Source organism: Crotalus tigris, unplaced genomic scaffold, assembly GCF_016545835.1.
Source record: "Crotalus tigris isolate CLP2741 ecotype Arizona unplaced genomic scaffold, ASM1654583v1 scf7180000019173.45859301935:6455823, whole genome shotgun sequence".
Lineage (NCBI taxonomy): Eukaryota > Metazoa > Chordata > Lepidosauria > Squamata > Viperidae > Crotalus > Crotalus tigris.
In genome coordinates, this window is record NW_024097414.1 from 3,447,090 (window position 1) to 3,465,971 (window position 18,882).

Genomic DNA, 18,882 nt, shown 5'->3' on the forward strand with positions numbered 1-18,882 from the left:
TGCCTGTTTGTCATTTGCACCTCACTCCTCTCCCCCCCCCCAACAAGCATCCAAATAAAAAACATCAAGGAAGGGGGAGAGAATCCAAGAGAATAGGAAGGGAGAGAATGAATGAAAGAGTGGGGATTTAAATTTTTCTTCTCTCTTCTTCTTTGGTTCTTTATTAAATTTGTTATCTTTCCATTGCAAGAAATAAGTAATGCCGTTAGCAAAGTTTCCTTCCTTCCTTCCTTCCTTCCTTCCTTCCTTCCTTCCTTCCTTCCTTCCTTCCTTCCTTCCTTCCTTCCTTTCCTCCCTCCCTCCCTGTCTCCCTCCCTCCCCCTCCTTCCTTCCCTCCTTCCTTCCCTCCCTTCCTCCCTCCCTCCCTCCCTTCCTTCCTTCCTTCCTTCCTTCCTTCCTTCCTTCCTTCCTTCCTTCCTTCCTCCCTCTCTCCCCCTCCTTCCTTCACTCCTTTCCTTCTTTCTTTCCTTCCATGTGAGTCCTCCCCTCTCCTCATGAAATTCCCAAACCGAAAGAAAAATAGGACTAAGGTTTCTACTAGTTCACATTTTGGACAAGATCCCGCATCTGGAGAAGTAAGGAGAATTCCCAAGCCTTTCGCATTCTTCACTTCCCCTATTAAGAAAGAACTCAACCAGCCCTGTTGTGCTCCTTGCCTTTAATTCCCTCTTTTGGTTGAAGCTGAATTACTGCTTTGTTCTTTTCGGAGGCTCCAGCCGTTATTTCTCCTGCAGAGAGAGAGAGAGAGAGAGACCCAAAGGTGCTGGGACTGGCCTGCTAATCTGAGCTGGATCTAGAAGGTAAGCCACTCATGCTTTCTTGAAGTCAGCTGGGGTCTCCATCTGTTCTTCCCTCCTTCCTCACAATACCTTGGAGGAGCGTTAGGATGTCATCTAGAGAACGGAGGTGCCTCGAAGGATAATCAAACCTTTATCTTCTCTCTTGCAAGTGAGTTGGAGAGTCTGGTTTTGAAGGCCGACTAGACAACGATCAACATGATAGCCATGCTGGAAGAGCACGGAGGTGCTGGGTGGAGGGCTTGGCCCCAGTTCCACCTTTATGGAGACAGTGGGAACATCTGGGAAAAGGTAGGGAGGATTGGCCGGGAGCCCCTAAAAGTGCTTAAAATCTATGGTTGCCATTTCTACTTTAAAATAGGGCTCTCCCACTATGGCAACTTTAAGACTAGTGGACTTTGAATCCCAGAATTCCCTAACCATTCTCTATCCTTCCTTCCTTCCTTCCTTCCTTCCTTCCTTCCTTCCTTCCTTCCTTCCTTCCTTCCTTCCTTCCTTCCTTCCTTCCTTCTTTCTTTTCTTTTCTTTTCTTTTCTTTTCTTTCTTTTCTTTCTTCTTTCTTTCTCCTACCTTCCTTCTCCTCTTCCTCCTCCTCCTTTTCCTCCTCTTCCTCCTCCTCCTCTTATTTCCAACAACCCAGCCTTACTTGAACCATGGCAAAGTAGACTGGTTGAACTCACTCAAGAATCCTTGGCCATATCAATCGTTCCATCTGTTGATAGCATGAAGACGGTTCAGGCCAATATTGAGTGGATGAACACAATCGGAGCTTGTCACAACACAAGTGATGTGGCTTTCCATAACTACTATGATTGAAGGAGGTAAGAGAGGGGTTGTGAGTACAGCTAGCTGAATCACAGCCTCTTTATCAGCAAGTGAGTCATCCATTTCCAAACTTCTTTTGATTACCACCAAAGTAGGGCAGATGTTACTGTGCCCCCATCTTAAAGGGAAAACGGGAGTGAGGGGGTGTGATTGCGAACGTATTTGAATGCAGTAATTATTGTGGCAGTGCATCAGGAGAGGCTTTTGTATAGCAGCTAAACAAATAAAGAAAAGATCTGGATGCAGATGTATTGTGCTTAAACAATGTGGACCAAAAATATGGTCCAATTCTGTTGAGTAAAGATGTATGTAGTGACTATATTTGTGCAAAGGGCAAAGCTTGTTTAGTTTTAAGTTTGCCAAGCACTGTAATTTTGACCACATGACTAGAGCGATGCTGTGACTGTCGTATGCTTGAGCAGGGGGTTGGACTAGAAGACCTCCAAGGTCCCTTCCAGATCTATTCTGATTGATTGTTGAACGACCATTAGCTGCATCCCCAGAAATTGAATATGGCTAACCATCTCCACGATGGAATCATTAATGCACAGAGGTTTATGGCTGTGCCTGTTTTTCCTGATTTCTTTTGTTGTTAAGTTTAAGGACCAGTCATAACTCAATTTTTCAGAGTGGTTGTAACTTCAAATGGTCTCCAATGAATAGTTATAATTTGAGGACAACCGTTATATTCCCTTAACCTACAATAGGGTTTCTTGCCTTGCTTCTCTTGTGATGCGGACCGACGTAGGTTAGCCTACTCAAAAAAAACATGAATCAACAAACCAGGATTCCAGGCAGTATATCTAAGTGGGTGGCATAACTTGTACATGTTTGTTAGCTGTTCCTGGAAAATAATTCTGCTTAAATTTACATCTGAAGGGTGCTCTGCGGTGGTTTTTCAGCATGAGTTACCATGGAAGGAACAACACTTAAAATAAAATATGGTAAAGGAGGAAAGGAAAGGATGCCATTATGAGAAGAATTAAAATTTTAACCTCCTTGCAAGATGCATGAGATTGCCAAAAAAAAGGACAAATGGCCATTTTTAGCACTGCCTCCTCCATATTAGTCTGTTGCTAATCCTGAGCTCAGAGGCCTCATAGTCAGATGCTAATTGGACCCCATTACTCCACTCAGGCCATTGTAAACTATATTTGTCACATCCGAGGCTGAAATATTACTAGAGTAAGTTGGTCCTGCATATGGATGCAAGCTGATTAAAAGGAATAAAATTACAGCCACCTCTGCGACTGCTGCGAATAGCGAAAACAGATTGTGCCTCTCAAAAATAATCTAAAAGGATGTTTTTTTAGACGAACACAGCCCTATCTTTTTTTAAAAAATGCTTTTTTTAAAAAAAGAAAAAAGAAAAAAGAAAACAAGGAACAAGTTTTGGCTTGCTAAAAAGCCAAAGGAATGGTAAGAAAAGAGGAGTCTGGAGCGGTTCCTTCCATCTTTCCATTTTGCAGAAAAGGAAACTGTGGATTAAACGTGGCACTAAACCGCACCTTTCTGAGTATACCACAATGTTTGGGAAACACAATTAGCCAGGCAAACCGTGCAGATTAGCTAATAAACCAGGTTTACAATCCAACGTGGCTGAGATCTTTGGACATTTGGAACCAATGAAGCTACTTTCAGATCTACACTCCCAAAACCCCAGCATATGAGATATCTAAAGCAGGGGTGTCCCAGAATTCCTCAGCCAGCTGATCCATCCATCCGTCCATCCATCCATCTATCCATCCATCTCTTTCATTTATCTTCTATCAATCTATCATCTAATCTCCCTCTCTCTCTCTATCTTCTATCATCATCATCATCATCATCATCTACCTATCTAGCTTAGAATCTGTCTGTCTGTCGGTCAGTTTCCCTGCCCCCCTTCCTGTCTGTCTGTCTGTCTGTCTGTCTGTCTGTCTGTCTGTCTGTCTCTCTCTCTCTCTCTCTCTCTGATATGCTGCCCATCTTGCTATCCAGAGTAACTCTGATCTAGCTTCCTGGCAGAGGGTAGACTACAAGGGGTGTCCTTAGCAATAAATTTGCCTTAATTGCAATCTACAATCAGCTGGGATGGCGGAGCCTGCTGTGTCAATTAATGAGACATTAATTTAAAGCAAAGTGAGCTTCCCGTTCTTTCTACTTGCAGGCCAACCCAAAAAAACTGAGCCAGAGGCCCCAGGACCCCATTGCTTGTGTTGCTTGGCCACAGATCAGAAGATCTGTGATGAATTTTCAGGCATAAACGCTGCAATCTGGGTCACCTCTCCTAATCAGCTTAGAAGAGCCATTGGGGGGGGGGTTCTGAGAATCAAACAGCAATAATTTAACCTACTTTAGTCCGATAATCTTTAAATACCGCAGAACATCTGCCTTTCGGCATTTGCAAACACTTAATGCATCTTTGATGATTATATTTTTTTTAAAAAAATGAATGGACTTCGGCAAGGGTGGGACCCGCTGGGTGTGGGACGGACAGCATTAATTTCAGGTGGGTCTGCTAATTGAAACCGACAAAGTTGTTAGGATTCCTCGAAAGGCCCCCAAATTCACATACAAATGAGACGCTACTTGTTGAATGTGATCCTCCCTGCTGATGGGGTGGAAGTCACTATTACAAGGGTTACTAGTCGCTTTTTTTTTTTTTAAAAAAAAAAGGCCGGTAGAAGCATTTTGAGATAAAGCTGCAAAGTGGAAAATAAAATATACCCCCGCCCCCTCCTTCCGTCCAGCTACAAGTCCTTGCTCACTAAATAAATTACTGGTCATGTTTTATTCAAAATGCTAAGCCTGTTGGAACAGCACGGAGATAGCAAGCCAGTTAAATCTATAGAAGAGGGTTTTTTCCCTTCTCCCCCCCCCTCTTCAGCCCCCCAGCTGTTCACTTCTGAGTTGCTTCCATGCTGGGTTGCCTCCTTTCTTATGTACATGAAATATCAGCATAAATCAGGGCTGCCCAAACACTGGCACCAGCCATTTGCAAGTCCAAAGCAACACACACACACAAACATTATGACCTTTTTTGCTATAGCTGAATCATAGCAGTCTTTTAGTTAGTAACATTTTTGTTAACTAAATCTGGCTTGTCTGTTGATTTGGCTTGTCAGAATAGCAATAGCCACAGCGCTTAGACTTATATCCCGCTTCACAGCGCTTTACAGCTCTCTCTAAGCGGTTTAGCATTGTTTTTTTTTCTTCGTCTAATAATATGTCCACCCTTTGTAATTTCATTGGAATTCAACCCAGGACATTGTATCTTTGCCTGGTTGTTCTCATAGATATGATGATTTAAAGCGTTCAGAATACAAATTACTCTAGCTGTCCTCGGAAATGGAAAAGCTGACATCTAAATTTTAAGATAGGGATGAGGGGCCGATGATGGGGTTTGTGGAGGTGGGGTGGGGGGAAGAAGAGAGAAAGTAGCATCATTGCAACACCTGGATTTTCGCCTACCAAGGATGAGTGTCTTGAGTATATCCTTTCTACAACTTATATATTTGGCTGGCGTTATCTCTCCATCTGCTGAATGGGTCAGTACAATCTGTTAACAACTTGTCCTCTACCCTTCCCCCCCCCTTGAAAAAGGGAGTTGGGTTTAATGGTGGCCCTGGAGGGAAAATGTTACGTTTTATTTCCTCATTAATTTAAAGTAGGAACCAGGATTGCCCTGACTAAGTGTAGTGCACTTAAAATGAAATACATTTAGTTCTGTCTGTCTGTCTGTCTGTCTGTCTGTCTAGGTCTGTCTGTCTGTCTATGCCTACCACTCTCTCTCTCATATCTATCTATCTATCTATCTATCTATCTATCTATCTATCTATCTATCTATCTATCTATCTATCTATCTATCTATCTATCTATGTCTACCACTTTCTCATATCTATCTCTATCTATCTATCTATCTATCTATCTATCTATCTATCTATCTATCTATCTATCTATCTATCTATCTATCTATCTATCTATCTGTCTGTCTCACCGTCGGAGGGATATCCTTAGATCGAAAGTAGAAAAGAGAGTCTTTAGTTCATTCATTATTTATTGCATTCCCAATTGGTTCTCTTGTACACCTCTCTCTCTCTCTCTCTCTCTCTCTCTCTCTCTCTCTCTCTCTCTCTCTCTCTCTCTCCCCCCCCCCGTCTCTCTCTCTCTCTCTCTCTCTCTCTCTCCCCTTCCTGCTCACTTAGGAGAAGAGCATTTTCAAGTGTGCGAACCAGGCATTAAATATGTATTAGATGATATCAAATTGAAAATGCTTTCTCTTCAATCGAAGCAACCCCTAATAAGCTCCGAAACGATAATGCTCTTAGGATCTGTTGCATTAACACGAGACATTGTGAAAGCATTTTTTTCCCTTCCCTCTTTCAGTGAAGACTTAATGTTAATGTATGGATATTTGTGAACCTTCTTGTTCTCTCTCTCTCTCTCTTCTTTTTTTATCATTTTCTGCAAGCTGCTGCATGCTGCCTGCGATTTGACAGACATGGTTTCCGCACAAAGAAGCACTTTATAATTGCCTTGAACTTTGAGGTATGAGGGTGGGTTGGGGGAGAAAAGCAATTTTTTTCCACAATAAATCCGATTTTTCAGACCAAACAGACTAGATTACACATCTCCAGGAAGTGGATAGAGAATCGTCCATTTAGACTTCTTTTGAATTAGCAAACCATCATTGGGCATCAAAGAATGTCACATTCGAATATATCAAGGGCAAAGGTTAGGTTGGGTGGATCAGGGTGCAAATGACAACGTGCCCTGGAAAAAAGAATCCAGATACATTTGCTCTAAGCACCAGGTGAAGGAATTTCATATTGTTCAGCAGATGCTTCGGAGTTTGAAAATATCAGATTTTTAATATTTTATTTATGTCCCATCTTTTTACAAATAACTCAAGGAAGTAAACATACTTAATTCTCCTCCTTCCTTCTATTTTCCCAACAACAACAACAACAATCTTGTGAGGTGGTTTGGGTTGAGACCAAGACTATCTTTCATGCTAAAGCTGAATTAGAATTCAGCGTCTTCTAATGATTGGCCCAAAGTCACCCAGCTGGCTTTCATGCTTAAAGTGGGACTAGAACTCACCGTCTCCTGGTGATTGGCATAAAGTTATCTGGCCAACTTTCATGCTTAAAGTGGGACTAGAACTCACCGTCTCCTGGTGATTGGCATAAAGTTACCTGGCCAACTTTCATGCTTAAAGTGGGACTAGAACTCACCATCTCCTGGTGATTGGCCCAATGTTATCCAGCCAGATTTCATGGTTAAAGTAGGACTAGAACTCACCATCTCCTGGTGATTGGCATACAGTTACCCAGCCGGCTTTTATGCTTAAAGTGGGACTAGAACTCACCGTCTCCTGGTGATTAGCCCAATGTTACCTAGTCAGCTTCCATGCCTAGGGCAGGACTAGAACTCACCATCTCCTGGTTTCTACTAGCCTGGTGCCTTAACCCCACTGGATCAAACTGACTCTTGAGAAAGAGATGGAGCCAGACGTTTCTATTCCGGGCAATTAAACCAAACCTTAAAAACCAACCAACCATCAGCCTTATTTTTTTCCTCCGTCTTGCGCAGAGCTTTCCCATCATCCCCCAGTGTCTCAAAGAGTTTGAAATACATTCTGGACCGAAACAGAAGTGGCTAGTTTCTGGCTCCTTAGCCCAGGCAGGATTGGCTGAGTTGTGCGGCGTGAACTCTGGGTAAATTCAACAGGCTGATGGTGGCTTCGACCCGTTCTGTGAACACGGTGCACAGAGTGCAGGTTGTGTAAACGAAATCAGCGCTGGATTAAGCATGCAAATCGTGATCTACTTTGAGGCTGACACCTTGAAAACTCAACGACCTCGTCATGCAGGAAGAAAGCAGACAGGAGGGCAAACGAGGGATCTCTAACCTGGTGTCTCCGAGGTATCAGGGATCGACAACTCCAATCCTCAGCCGACACCGGGCGTTCCCATTTAGCATTTGATAGCTGTTTAAATGGCGTTTGTAAAATTCCTTGCAATGATGCTCTGTTACTTGTGCAATAATGGGTCATTTCCATGGAAACTGGCAAGTTTATTCGCTAAAGGGTCTTTGGGACCCTTTGTGTTGACTTTCTCACCGGCAGGCAGAAAAATGGATCACACCTGGATTGAACTGTAGGCTTAAGGAAGGAATGGCCATTTGTGGAAATCTTGGCCCAGTCAATGTTGGCTGCAGAATAGAGGGAGCAGAATCTGGAAAGAAGAGGAGGCTGTTTCAGACTGGCTTTAATAGAAAATTGTGTTTGTGTGTGGGTGTAAATATAATGAACCCTTGAACAATCAAATCCTAGCTATGCATACTGAACTGCAAGGCCTCTATTATGTTTAAACATGTTTTTATTAGTATGAAGCAAATATAAGATGTCAAGAGTTGCAAATTGTGCCAAATATTTTTTTTTTAAAAAATCACAGTAATTTGGGAGTTCCCATGCTTGTTTGTTTCTCTTTCTATAGATGTTCCCTTATTAGGTGACCACCACCTCCTCTTCCTCCTCCTCCCTCCCCCCATGGCCGGTATGAGCTTCTTTCAATTTATTGATTTATTAATCAAATTTGTATAGCCACCCTTTCCATTGTCTGGGTCATTCGGTTCTCATGTTAAGTAATATTTATATGTTGGTGTTTCCCTGCTGAGACGTGACCTGGCCTTGGCTAGAAATAATAATAATAAAGTTGGAAGGGACCTTGGAGGTCATCTAGTCCAACCCCCTGCTCAGGCAGGAAACCCTATACCATTTTGGACAAATGGCTGTCCAGTCTCTTCTTAAAAACTTCCAGTGTTGGAGCATTCACAGCTTCTGGAGGCAGGTTGTTCCACTGGTTAATTGTTCTAACTGTCAGGAAGTTTCTCCTTAGTTCCAGGTTGTTTCTCTCCTTGATTAGTTTCCATCCGTTGCTTCTTGTCCTGCCTTCAGGGCCTTTGGAGAATAGCTTGGCTCCCTCTTCTTTGTGGCAGCCCCTGAGATATTGGAACACTGCTACAAACACACAATCTCTCTCTCTCTTTCCCTTCTAGCTCATGGTGACTAACCTAGTTATTTTTTCCTTTCTTTTCCGAAGGTGGCTTCTCTGGAAATCTGCTCAGATGCTCCGCGCCTCCCGCCTGCTTCTCTTGAACGCAGCCTGCGTGAGAGGCATCCAGCCTCCAGCATCCAGGCACCCCATCTGTGGCTCCGTCTTCCAGCAGAGATCTCGTTTGAAGCCAATTTTGCTCCAGGCTTTGAGTGAGTTGTACATACCATCTGAATTTTCCTCCTCCCAGCACTCATGACCTAGTAGCTGTGTTCGCACAATTTAGCTCAGAAGACACAACTTGCTTTTTGCACAGTACGCTGACTGCCGACCAATAAATAAATAAATACAGGTGGTACGTTAAGCAGAAACAAAGAAGATCACCCAGGTCTCTTCCAACTCTGTTCTAATGTTTTAATGTTCAAACTTCCTTTACTTCTTCTCAAATCTTGAGCCTCCTCAATATAACATTAAGCCTTCCCCCTCAGTGTTCTTTTTCTTTAAATCTAGTATTTAAAGCAGTGTTCCAGTACTGTATTTGAGAGGCTGCCACAAAGAAGAGTGGGGTCAACCTGTTCTCCAAAGCACCAGAAGGCAGGATAAGAAACAATGAATGGAAACTAACCAAGGAGAGAAGCAATCCAGAACTAAGGAGAAATTTCCTGACAATTGAAACAATTAACCAGTGGAATTGCTTGCCTTCAAAAGTTGTGGGTGCTCCATCACTGGAGGTTTTTAAGAACAGACTGGACAGCCACCTGTCTGAAGTGGTACAGGATCTTCTGCTTGAGCAGGGGGCTGGACTAGAAGACCTCCAAGGTCCCTTCCAGCTCTACTCTGAATAAAAATCACAAAGTAGAGAATGCAGTAGATCCTAAGTGTTAATGGCAGTTTTTTATCTTGCATTTAGTTCAAATAGAAGTAATTTGCAAAGACAGTAAATCTTCTAAGGAAGATGGAGATGAACAAACCAATCTGGGATTGTTTACTACAAGTGTTTTCAGTCTGCAAATAATGGCTAAATCCTTATTCAGTGATTTGCCCAGACTTTCTTAACCAAGAGAGACCTCTGCTGGTGAAATTTTACTTTAGATTTTATTTATGTTTTATGTTTCTCTGTTTATCTCTTCAGTATCACCTCTCTGAGGTGCTACTTTCTATTGAATCCCTCTACTACGTACGCCGCACAAGTTATAAGGCAACTTTTTCAGAGCCTGTGTGTTATACGAAACCAGCCGTTGTGGTTTTTAAACATCAATCCATGGCATGTATGCTCTGCAAACATCCAATTGTGGCTGAGTCAATAAACCACAGCACCAAAATTTGTCTTTAGCGCAATGCATGAAACTAGCTTCTGAAGCTTGTAAACTGTGGTTTGGCAGGCTAACACAGTCTGCGGCCTTGTCACACAACGCAAACATCTTCTCTCTATATATTTTTTTAAAAAAAGTCGTTTAGCCTTTAGGGCTAGAACCCATGAGTTGTTGTTTTGCTGTAGTGCTGAGATAAAAATGTACTGTATTTTTTTTTTAATCACTACAAGAAAAACAAGAATGCCCACCACTTCATTTGCAGTGGAAAAAAAATCACTTAAGGGTTGTTTTTTTTTCCTTTCCCCAGAGAATAATTTGGTGATATTTTTTAATAAGTTTAATATTGGAGCATTATTGATCAGGCTTTCACTGAAGGCTGGACAGGAATGTCCTGCTTTTTATTATAGCATCTCTAGTATCCTACAATTCCTTGAGTTTTCCATGATTGGATCGTGGTCCAAAGGAAGATATTAGCAAAAAAACAAACAAAAACAAAACAAAAAAAAACCCCTGCTCCTGGGAAGATTTTCAAGTTGAGGAAAGTACAGATACTGAAGCCTACAGAATGGAGAGGAGAAGAATAATCATAAATAGCAGCATTGGCATCTCCCACCCCGTTAAGCCAGCTCTAACATTCTTCCCGAGAGAAATTGCAAATAAATTATCAAGCATCCTGAGCATAAGGCGGAAAAACAGAAGCCTCCTTTTTTTCCCCTAAGGGCTGTAAGGCAGATTTTGGCAGGGTGACAGCATGAAGCTTGCTCTTCGATTATTTAATTGGACGATTCCTCGTCTGTCATTTAAAAGGAAGGCTTCTCCACCCACGTTGGCAAAACCTCCGATGCTTCACAAAGCACTCGAGAGCAGCAAAGCAAACTCGTTGGACCCCCAGTCATGGGGGGCGGGTGTCTTTCAGGCACTGTACAGCTGTCTGGATGTGCAGAGCGGCTGAAGAAGGCGGTGGTGCTCTTTGGCTGGCTTGCAAGGCTCCAGAGAGGACCAAAGGAAGCAGGTTCCACAGCAGAATTGGCCACAGCTCCATCCGGTGCTGGATGGCTTCTTGGTGGGCGTGGGGGAGAAGTCAAAATCGGCAACCTGTAGGTCAGCAACAAGACAAAATCTGCGTTAGACCAGAAAGAAACGGAGCTGCTGGAGAATTAGCAAGTAACTCTCAACTAATCATCCCATCACGGAACTGGGGTGGAGGACTGGGGTGGACTGGGAAGAGGACAAGAGGGACTGGGAAGAGGACAGGGAAGACTGGGGAGGACTGGAGGGAGATGGGAGGACTGGGGTGGACAATCCTTGCACATGAACAAATCTTAAATCTTCGGTTGGAACATCTGGGAAGAGGTAGCCAAACGATAGATCAAAGCTGTTGAGTTGGCTGGTCTAGCAAAATAAAGATTGCTCACCTCCACCAGATCCTTCTGTTGCACAGGGCTTCGGAAGGTCATGTAGACAGCCAGACCCAGCGTGGCCAGCAACAGGATGAGGCAAGGCAGGATGAAGGAAGCTGGATGGATCCCTGTTGAAGGACAGAAGGATGGGAGGCTGAGTCAGCCTGGAGCCGGTCAGGATCGAACTGCTGGCAGTGGGCAGCGAGTTAGCCTGCAGTACCATAACAACTGCATTCTAACCATGGCACCACCATTATTTATAAATATACCTCATTTGTAAATGTACATTCCCACCTCCCCTTTTCTTCTAGCGGCTCAAAGCTTCCCATCTTCTTCTCTGGCTTCCCCATGTCCTCCCACCTGTGACCATGGGGATGCTGTGATGGTTGTTAAATGTAACATGTAGTCATCATTTACTTGTTTTCGGCGCCGTTGTAACTTCAAACTAAAAGAATGGTTGGAAATCAAGGGTTCCACCCCCCCCCCCCCCGTTTTTACAGTGTGTAATCAGTGTGGAGTTATTATTTATGTTGCCCACCAGATGGCAGCACATGATATTTTAAATCATTGGCTTGAAATTTTGACCTCCATAAGGTAGAAAGATCTTGCCTTCAAGCAATAGGTATACCAGTTGAGAAGGGAGCGGAGGAAATCAAATGCAGAAGAAATCGGGTGCATAGGCAAAAGAGCCCCATAGATCCATCCAAACCTCACCTAAGGGCCTTATCTGAATCTCCTGGTAGGACTGCAAGATGTTCACCCGGTTCTCCACCCGGATGCTAAGGCAATATTCTCCAGCATTGATGAAGGTGTGGTTCAGATAGTATTGTGTGCTGTTCATCACCACTAGATGGCACTGGTCTCCCACAAGCACAATACACTCCGTCTTAATTAACCAACATAAACTGAGTGGAGGACTAAAAAGAAACGAATACAAAGAACAGTGTTGGGCTCACAAAACCAAAAAAAGACATGGGATTCCTCCAAGCATATTTTTTTTATTGTTGCTCACCTTGGCAAAAACCAAGCGTGCTACCATCCCTATAAAACTGGGCTGCCCAAACTTGGCAGCTTTAAGACTTGTGGACTTAAAGTCCACATGCTGGCTGGGGAATTCTGGGAGTTGAAGTCCACAGGTCTTACAGGTCTCATGGATCAGGGATCTGCAACCTTGGCAATTTTAAGACTTGTGGACTTCAACTCTTAGAATCCCCCAGCCAGCATGTCAGTCTCATTCTCTTTGTGATGATTTTGGGGAGGTGTTTTGCCTGGAGACCATCTTTCCTTTCTTTTTCTGTTTAGGCTGTGCTGGAATGTTTTGAAAAAAGAACTGTCTTTTGCTCAACCAGATTAAGAGATGAATCGTGCGCTTTCAGACTGCAAACATTAACAGCTCCTGAAAGGTAGCAGTGAGTTCTCCTTCTGTCCTATGCATTGCCCACACACGTGATTCCACTGAGGCTGAAGCTAAGATTGGATCCATCCATTCAAACATATAAATATTTAACTCTTTAATGTTGGTTAAATCTGCTCCGCCTCTAGGGCTGCATTGAAAGCTTCCAGGAGAAGGTGTGGCTGAATTCCCCGATTTACAAAGGTGCCAAAATCAGCCTCAATCTGATCTGAACGGGAGATTTGATTCAGGCCATCAGAATCCATCTGACAATCTGATTCAGATCCTTGAGTTGGTTCCGCTGACGGCTGGATCGGTTTGAAATGCAGTTTTCGGATTAAACGGTTTGGATTTGAATTGACGTTATAAAATGGGGGCCATCTGCAAAGACATCCGTTGAAATAAGGATAAATTTTCTGACAGGACAATTAATCGGTTGCCTCCTGGGGCTGTTGATGCGCCATCCCACAGCCATTTGACCGAGATGGTACTATAAAGTCTCTTGCCTTGAGCAGGGGGTTGGACTGGAAGACCTCCGAGGTACCTTTCAGTCCTAGGATCCTATGATTTTATGATTCTGAGAAGAAAGAGTACAACTTGCGGAAAATATTTTGGATTTCTTAAAAAAAAAAACCCAAATCCTATGGCTTACCTCCCTTGGATGTGCAGAGATAAATTTAAGTTTTCCATGACATGAGCTTCGGTGGCGCCTGTGATGTTAATACTCCTTACAGCATCTAGGAGAGCAAGAGATAAGGAAGAAAAGATAACGAGAAACGGTAAGCCAGAAATTGCCACCTTTGTCCTAACTTCTTAAGCTGAGAAGTTTCAAAGGTGGACTCACATTTTTCCTAGTCTAAACAACCCACTGAGTAACAGCAATGGGGGGAGGGGTCTGCTTCTCCTTTGGTGCAACAAACCTGAGTGCACCTGAAGGTGGCTACCTAATTCCAATAAAACACAACTGAGTTAACACAGGACGGGAGGCAGCCGAACCTAACTAAAGAGGGTGAGGATGGAATAGTTAGTTATGCAATTGAGAACGTGCACGTCATTGGATCCAGCAGCAAAGTATTTGACTGGATAGAGCAGCACATGGTATCTAGTGAGGGAATTGGGGTGGGGCTGTGAGAGTAGGACTACAAAGACCATTATTCTGAGGGAACCAAGAGAAAAGGATTTCCTGGTTGTATTTTTTTTCCTCCTAAGAAGTTACGATTAAACTGGCTTCTAGTGTCTACTGCTTTGATTAACGTTCCTTGGCCTTCTATGTGTTTTAGGGCTGAGCTGACAAAGTGGGTTGTTTCTGAAGTCCCTGGGAAGGCAGTCAGAGGAGGAGAATCAATGAAAAAGAATATCTGTAGCTTGAAATGAGAGGCCCTCTGTGCTCTCTGAGCTTGGCTGTTTTCTTGCAGACGTTTCATGACCCAACTAGGAAACATCATCAGTGCTAGAAGGGAATGGGGTTTGTGGAGAGGAAGAGGAGGAGGAGGAAAAGGAGGAGGAGGATGACGACTGTGAGGTCCTTGATAGTCTCTGAGCTTGGTGATTATCTTGTAGACATTTCATGACCCAACTAGGTAACATCATCAGTGCTAGAAGGGAATGGGGTTTGTGGAGAGGAGGAGGAGGAGGAGGAGAAGAAGAAGGAGAAGGAGGAGGAGAAGAAGAAGAAGAAGAAGAAGAAGAAGAAGAAGAAGAAGAAGAAGAAGAAGAAGAAGAAGAAGAAGAAGAAGAAGAAGAAGAAGAAGAAGAAGAAGAACAACAACAACAACAACAACAACTGTGGGGTCCTTGGTACTCTCTGAGCTTGGCTGTTTTCTTGCAGACATTTCATGATCCAACTAGGAAACATCATCAATACTAGAAGGGAGATGGGTTCGTGGCGTGGAGAAGGGGAGGAGGAAAAGGAGGAGGACTATGGGGTTCTTGGCTCCCTCTGAGCTTGAGGGTTTCCTTGCAGATGTTTCATGAGCCCAAACTAGCTAACTCCATGAGTGCTTAGGAGACAGGAATGTTTTTGATTTATTTCGCTTGCCCCTACTTTCTCTTAAAGCCTCCAAGATTTGCAACCTTTGCATCTTGCCTTGAGTTTCTCGCTTTGCTTGGTCTTCCTCCAGCAACTTCAGCATCCTGGTGAAATGTCCCATTTTCTGGACAGCCTCGTTGGGGGGCGCCATGCTCATCCCCTCTCGTCTCCATTCTGCAGCGATGTGGAACATTGCAATGGAATCTTATTAGGAAACAGAGCCGGCATTTCTAGTCGCGTTTTTTGTCTGGTATACCTGGAAGGCTGACCTCCTCCTTGCAAATCTGAAGGTCCAAATCTCCCTCAGCCTCCTTTAACCATCTGTGGGCCCTTCCGATGTTTTCTCTCCACCCATTAAGACACTGGGGCAGTGGTGGGATTCAGCCAGTTCGCACCAGTTCGGCAGAACCGGTAGCTAATTTTGGTTGCCCAGGCCCAGAATGGACCTCCGAAAGCAGCATCCACACAGAGAACCGGTTATTCACCTGTTTGAATCCCACCACTGCACTGGGGGCTCCCCCCTCTCTTATCTGATTGTTTCCTAGATACCATCTCTTCCCTTCATCCCCCAAAATCATTCTCACGTACCATTACGCCCACTTCCCAAACCCAGAACAAATCAAGGCAGAATTGAATCGTTGGATGAGGTACATCCTAGTCCAGGGGTAGGCAACCTTGGCTCAGGAATTCTGGGAATTGAAGTCCACAAGTCATAAAAGAGCCAAGGTTGCCTACCCCTGGACTAGTCCCTCTTCAACTGCAAAGACTGAGGGAAGAATGCCCAAACATTCATTAAAAGTTATAAGAATGGCTTTAGACACCGAGGGTTGGCAACTTACAGCCACGCAACTGCCTCTGCCCATGTTAGCTGAAAATAGGTGACACAATTTTCCAACATGCTAAAATAGGGGACTTGCAGGGAAACCCTAAGAGAGGTTTAATATAGCCTTTAACCGGAAATCCAGAAGAACATGATTTTATTTTTAAATGATTGCTGCAATCTCATTCCATATTAGTTCAGCCTTGTATCATAGCTTTGCAATTCCTGATCTATTTTAGAAAAAAAATATATAGCATTTATCAGGTTTTTTTAGGCTCTCTTCATTTCACAATTCTTGCTTTCCTGATAAAAGGCAGACACGTTTTCATTAAACAAAGTCAGGATTTACTTGCCAAACGAGGCCCTGGCTTGTTTTAACTCTAGTTTGCCATCAAGTCATTGTGGCTTGATTTTTTTTTTTGACTTAAAACTTAGCCCTTGTGCGAAACCAACTAACTGCAGCTTAGCTAAGAAATCCTGGTTGAAGAATCCAAGCTTTAAAGCCTGGATCCAGCCAAGGCCAGCCTTTTCAGAATATTCCCCCCCCCCCCCAAAAGTAGCTGATCAGATGCAAGCAGTAGGAAGAAGGAGCAGGAATGGTCATCTAAAGACTTGTCTCCCTTGGAGTGAAATGTTCACACATTTGTGTGATGAGCTAATTATGAAAGGTAACATTCAGGAAGCTACTTAAAGCCAGCGAGTCTAAAAGCTGTCATAGGTTTAGGACTGTGTGGCACAAATCAGAAACAAAAAATAAAAGCAAGGATGTTCAACATTTGATTTTTCATCCTCTTTTTTGATTTTAAGGGGTCTGTTTCTATTTCTGTCCTTGGATGCAGAAATAGTTCCCTATTGCCACCAATTTGGCGTGTGATTGTTTTTATGGTTTGTCTATTGGGTTTTTATTTTTGTAAGCTGCCCAGAGTCACTGAGAGTGAATAAGTGGACGTATACATTTTCTTAAATTAAAAAAAAAAGAAATGGTTTTCCCGTGCTGTTTCGTGAACTTAAGTTGGCTTGTTGACAAAAGCTGATCTCTTTTATCTCTAACTTTACAAGTGGAATTTGTATAACCCAACGGAGCTACTGTGGAAATATAACCAAACAGGACCCCTAACTTAATCATTCTAATTTGATTGCCTGGGGTTAACACAACACATTTGCCATGAATAGCGATCATGATTGATGTAACAAACTCGGTTTTCTGGATTTCCTTAACACACCGACAAAGCAGATGGCTAAATTGTAATCAGCTAGTTAGGAGTTTAGCGTGTGTGTGTTGTGTGGAAACAGCCCTTGCCTTGTTTTAACCCAGAGATACGGGGAGAATATATACTGCAGAATATATTTAGCTTTTGAATAATGTTTCAAAGATGCAGTATGTTTTCTTCTATGATCAGGGACGTGACTGAATGGGCTGAATTCTGAGGCCGATACTTTATCTATATTGATTTATTTTTCCTAGTAATCATATTAATAAAGGGATGCATCCTTAGGCATCCCCACAGCTTCAGCTTCTTTTAATCTCTTTGGACTGTGAATCTTAAAAGTCATTTCCCCCTCTCCATTCCAGAGACAAGAAAATTCTGGAATCCCTAAAGTAAATAATACCAGCTATGGCACTTTAATACATTCACCTCCGGAAAGCTGAGGGCATCTTATCAGGAACGGCAGCAAGCTTATGGCAGCAAAAGGTTGACAGTCCAGGATGTTGTCAATCCTATTTTCTTCTGCCTCCCAAGAAAGAGGAGTTGATCTTACTTACCTGCAGCTTTGGTGACCAGAAACAGCATTCCCCAAATCACCTGGAAGAAACTGAGAGGAGAAAACAGCAGCGCCATTTAGGAGAGGATGGCTTCGGAAGGAAATATCTTATGCTGTCTGCTCAGTGCCGGGAGAATCGGATTTCATCTTCAGTAAGGCTGGCTCTGCTTTTCCATTTCCTTCAGGAGCAAAACAGCCCATGGTAGCTGCTGACCTCTGTTGGCAGTCTGAGAAAAGTGGCCTAGTTCTCTGCATTCCTTCTTCTTCTGTAGCATGCAGAAAAAGTTCTTGTTAAAAAACCCTTAGGATTTTCCCCCCCCCCACACCCAGGCTGCTGAGTAAGGAGCCATTTGATTAAGGCACCAGGCTAGAAGCTAGGAGGCAGTGAGTTCTAGTCTTTGGAAAAGTTAACAATCACTAGAATAATGCTGTGTCTGCATAATTACTGGAATAGTGCTGTGTTAGCAGTATGTGACTAACCTAATGTGCATTGCACTTGGATACAATGTATGTAGCAAACTCTCCATTGTATACCTGTGAGAAACTAACCTAATGTATTACAATGTGCATTTCAATGTGTATTCCTTTGTTCCTGTATAAAACTGAAGTCTGAACCCGCCCTCAGGGTTCAGAATTGCTTGTTGCTATTGCTTCTGAACCTGCGCAATAAATCTCTCTGCTAAAACCCTCTGGAATTCGTAAGAGTCCTTTCGTATTCCACAAGAAGTTGGGTACTTTGGGCCAATCCAGGAGATGGTGAGTTCTAGTCTTGCCTTAGCCATGAAAGCCAGCTGGGTGACTTTGGGCCAATCAAAAGTCACCAGGAGACTGGGAATTCTAGTTCTGCCCTAGGCATGAAATCTGCCTAGGTGACTTTGGGCCAATCACCAGGAGATGCCCAACTGACCTCACAGGGTTGTTGACGGGAAAATAGGGGGAGAAAGAACTATTAAGTGTGTTGTTGCCGAGTTATTTTTAAACACAAAAAGGCAGGATGTAAAGAAATAAACAATAAATAAATTTGTGGCAGATTCTCTAGGATCTTACACAAGGGTTTCAAGTGTCCTTTTTAGGAATAACATGTGTCCTTTGCGAGACGGGAAGTCGTTATTTTAGTTTTTCTAATGCAAAAAAACCCTGTATATTTTAAAATAGAACTATGAGTGTCTTTCTGGGTGATTTTGATGCTTTATACATTTCCTGCATTGCTTTGCTTCATGTATTTCCCACAAAGTTATAAATGCATTGTAACCAGGCCTAAAAATAATTGCAAAATGTGGTTTAGCATAATATGTAACCAATTAGAACACGCATTGTTTCAACGTTTTATTTCATAACATTTTGAACACCCTCAAAATAGGAATGCCATGCAGCCTGGGGAATTCTGGGAGTTGCAATCCATGCATCTTCCAAGTGGCGGAGTGGGAAAAATGCTGATGTAAACTGTCCTCCTCTTGTAACAAAGCGGAATAACTTTGCTGGACACAAATCAAAAGTAGAA

At 43.1% G+C, this 18,882-nt stretch overlaps 1 protein-coding gene and 1 long non-coding RNA gene across 7 annotated transcripts; one reads left to right on the top strand and one right to left on the bottom strand.

Moving 5' to 3' along the window:
• The first annotated feature begins 372 nt into the window (after positions 1 to 372).
• On the top strand, positions 373 to 17,622 carry LOC120315828. 6 transcript variants are annotated; one of them, XR_005558791.1, is made up of 8 exons: positions 373 to 800; positions 950 to 1,088; positions 1,438 to 1,618; positions 6,076 to 6,152; positions 7,200 to 7,532; positions 8,711 to 8,874; positions 12,678 to 13,547; positions 17,191 to 17,622. It is a non-coding gene; the product is annotated as an uncharacterized LOC120315828 (long non-coding RNA). The 6 variants fall into 6 exon arrangements; XR_005558790.1 differs by lacking the exon at positions 7,200 to 7,532 and adding an exon at positions 8,105 to 8,164; XR_005558788.1 differs by lacking the exon at positions 7,200 to 7,532.
• On the bottom strand, positions 10,346 to 17,521 carry TMEM130 (transmembrane protein 130). The gene is made up of 6 exons (XM_039360792.1): positions 17,383 to 17,521; positions 14,855 to 14,971; positions 13,421 to 13,505; positions 12,090 to 12,292; positions 11,391 to 11,503; positions 10,346 to 11,070 (listed from the first exon to the last, which is right to left on the bottom strand). Exons 1-6 carry the CDS (start codon positions 17,456 to 17,458, stop codon positions 10,888 to 10,890), a joined length of 777 nt encoding a protein of 258 aa, XP_039216726.1. The 5' UTR covers positions 17,459 to 17,521; the 3' UTR covers positions 10,346 to 10,887.
• Positions 17,623 to 18,882: the final 1,260 nt, after the last annotated feature.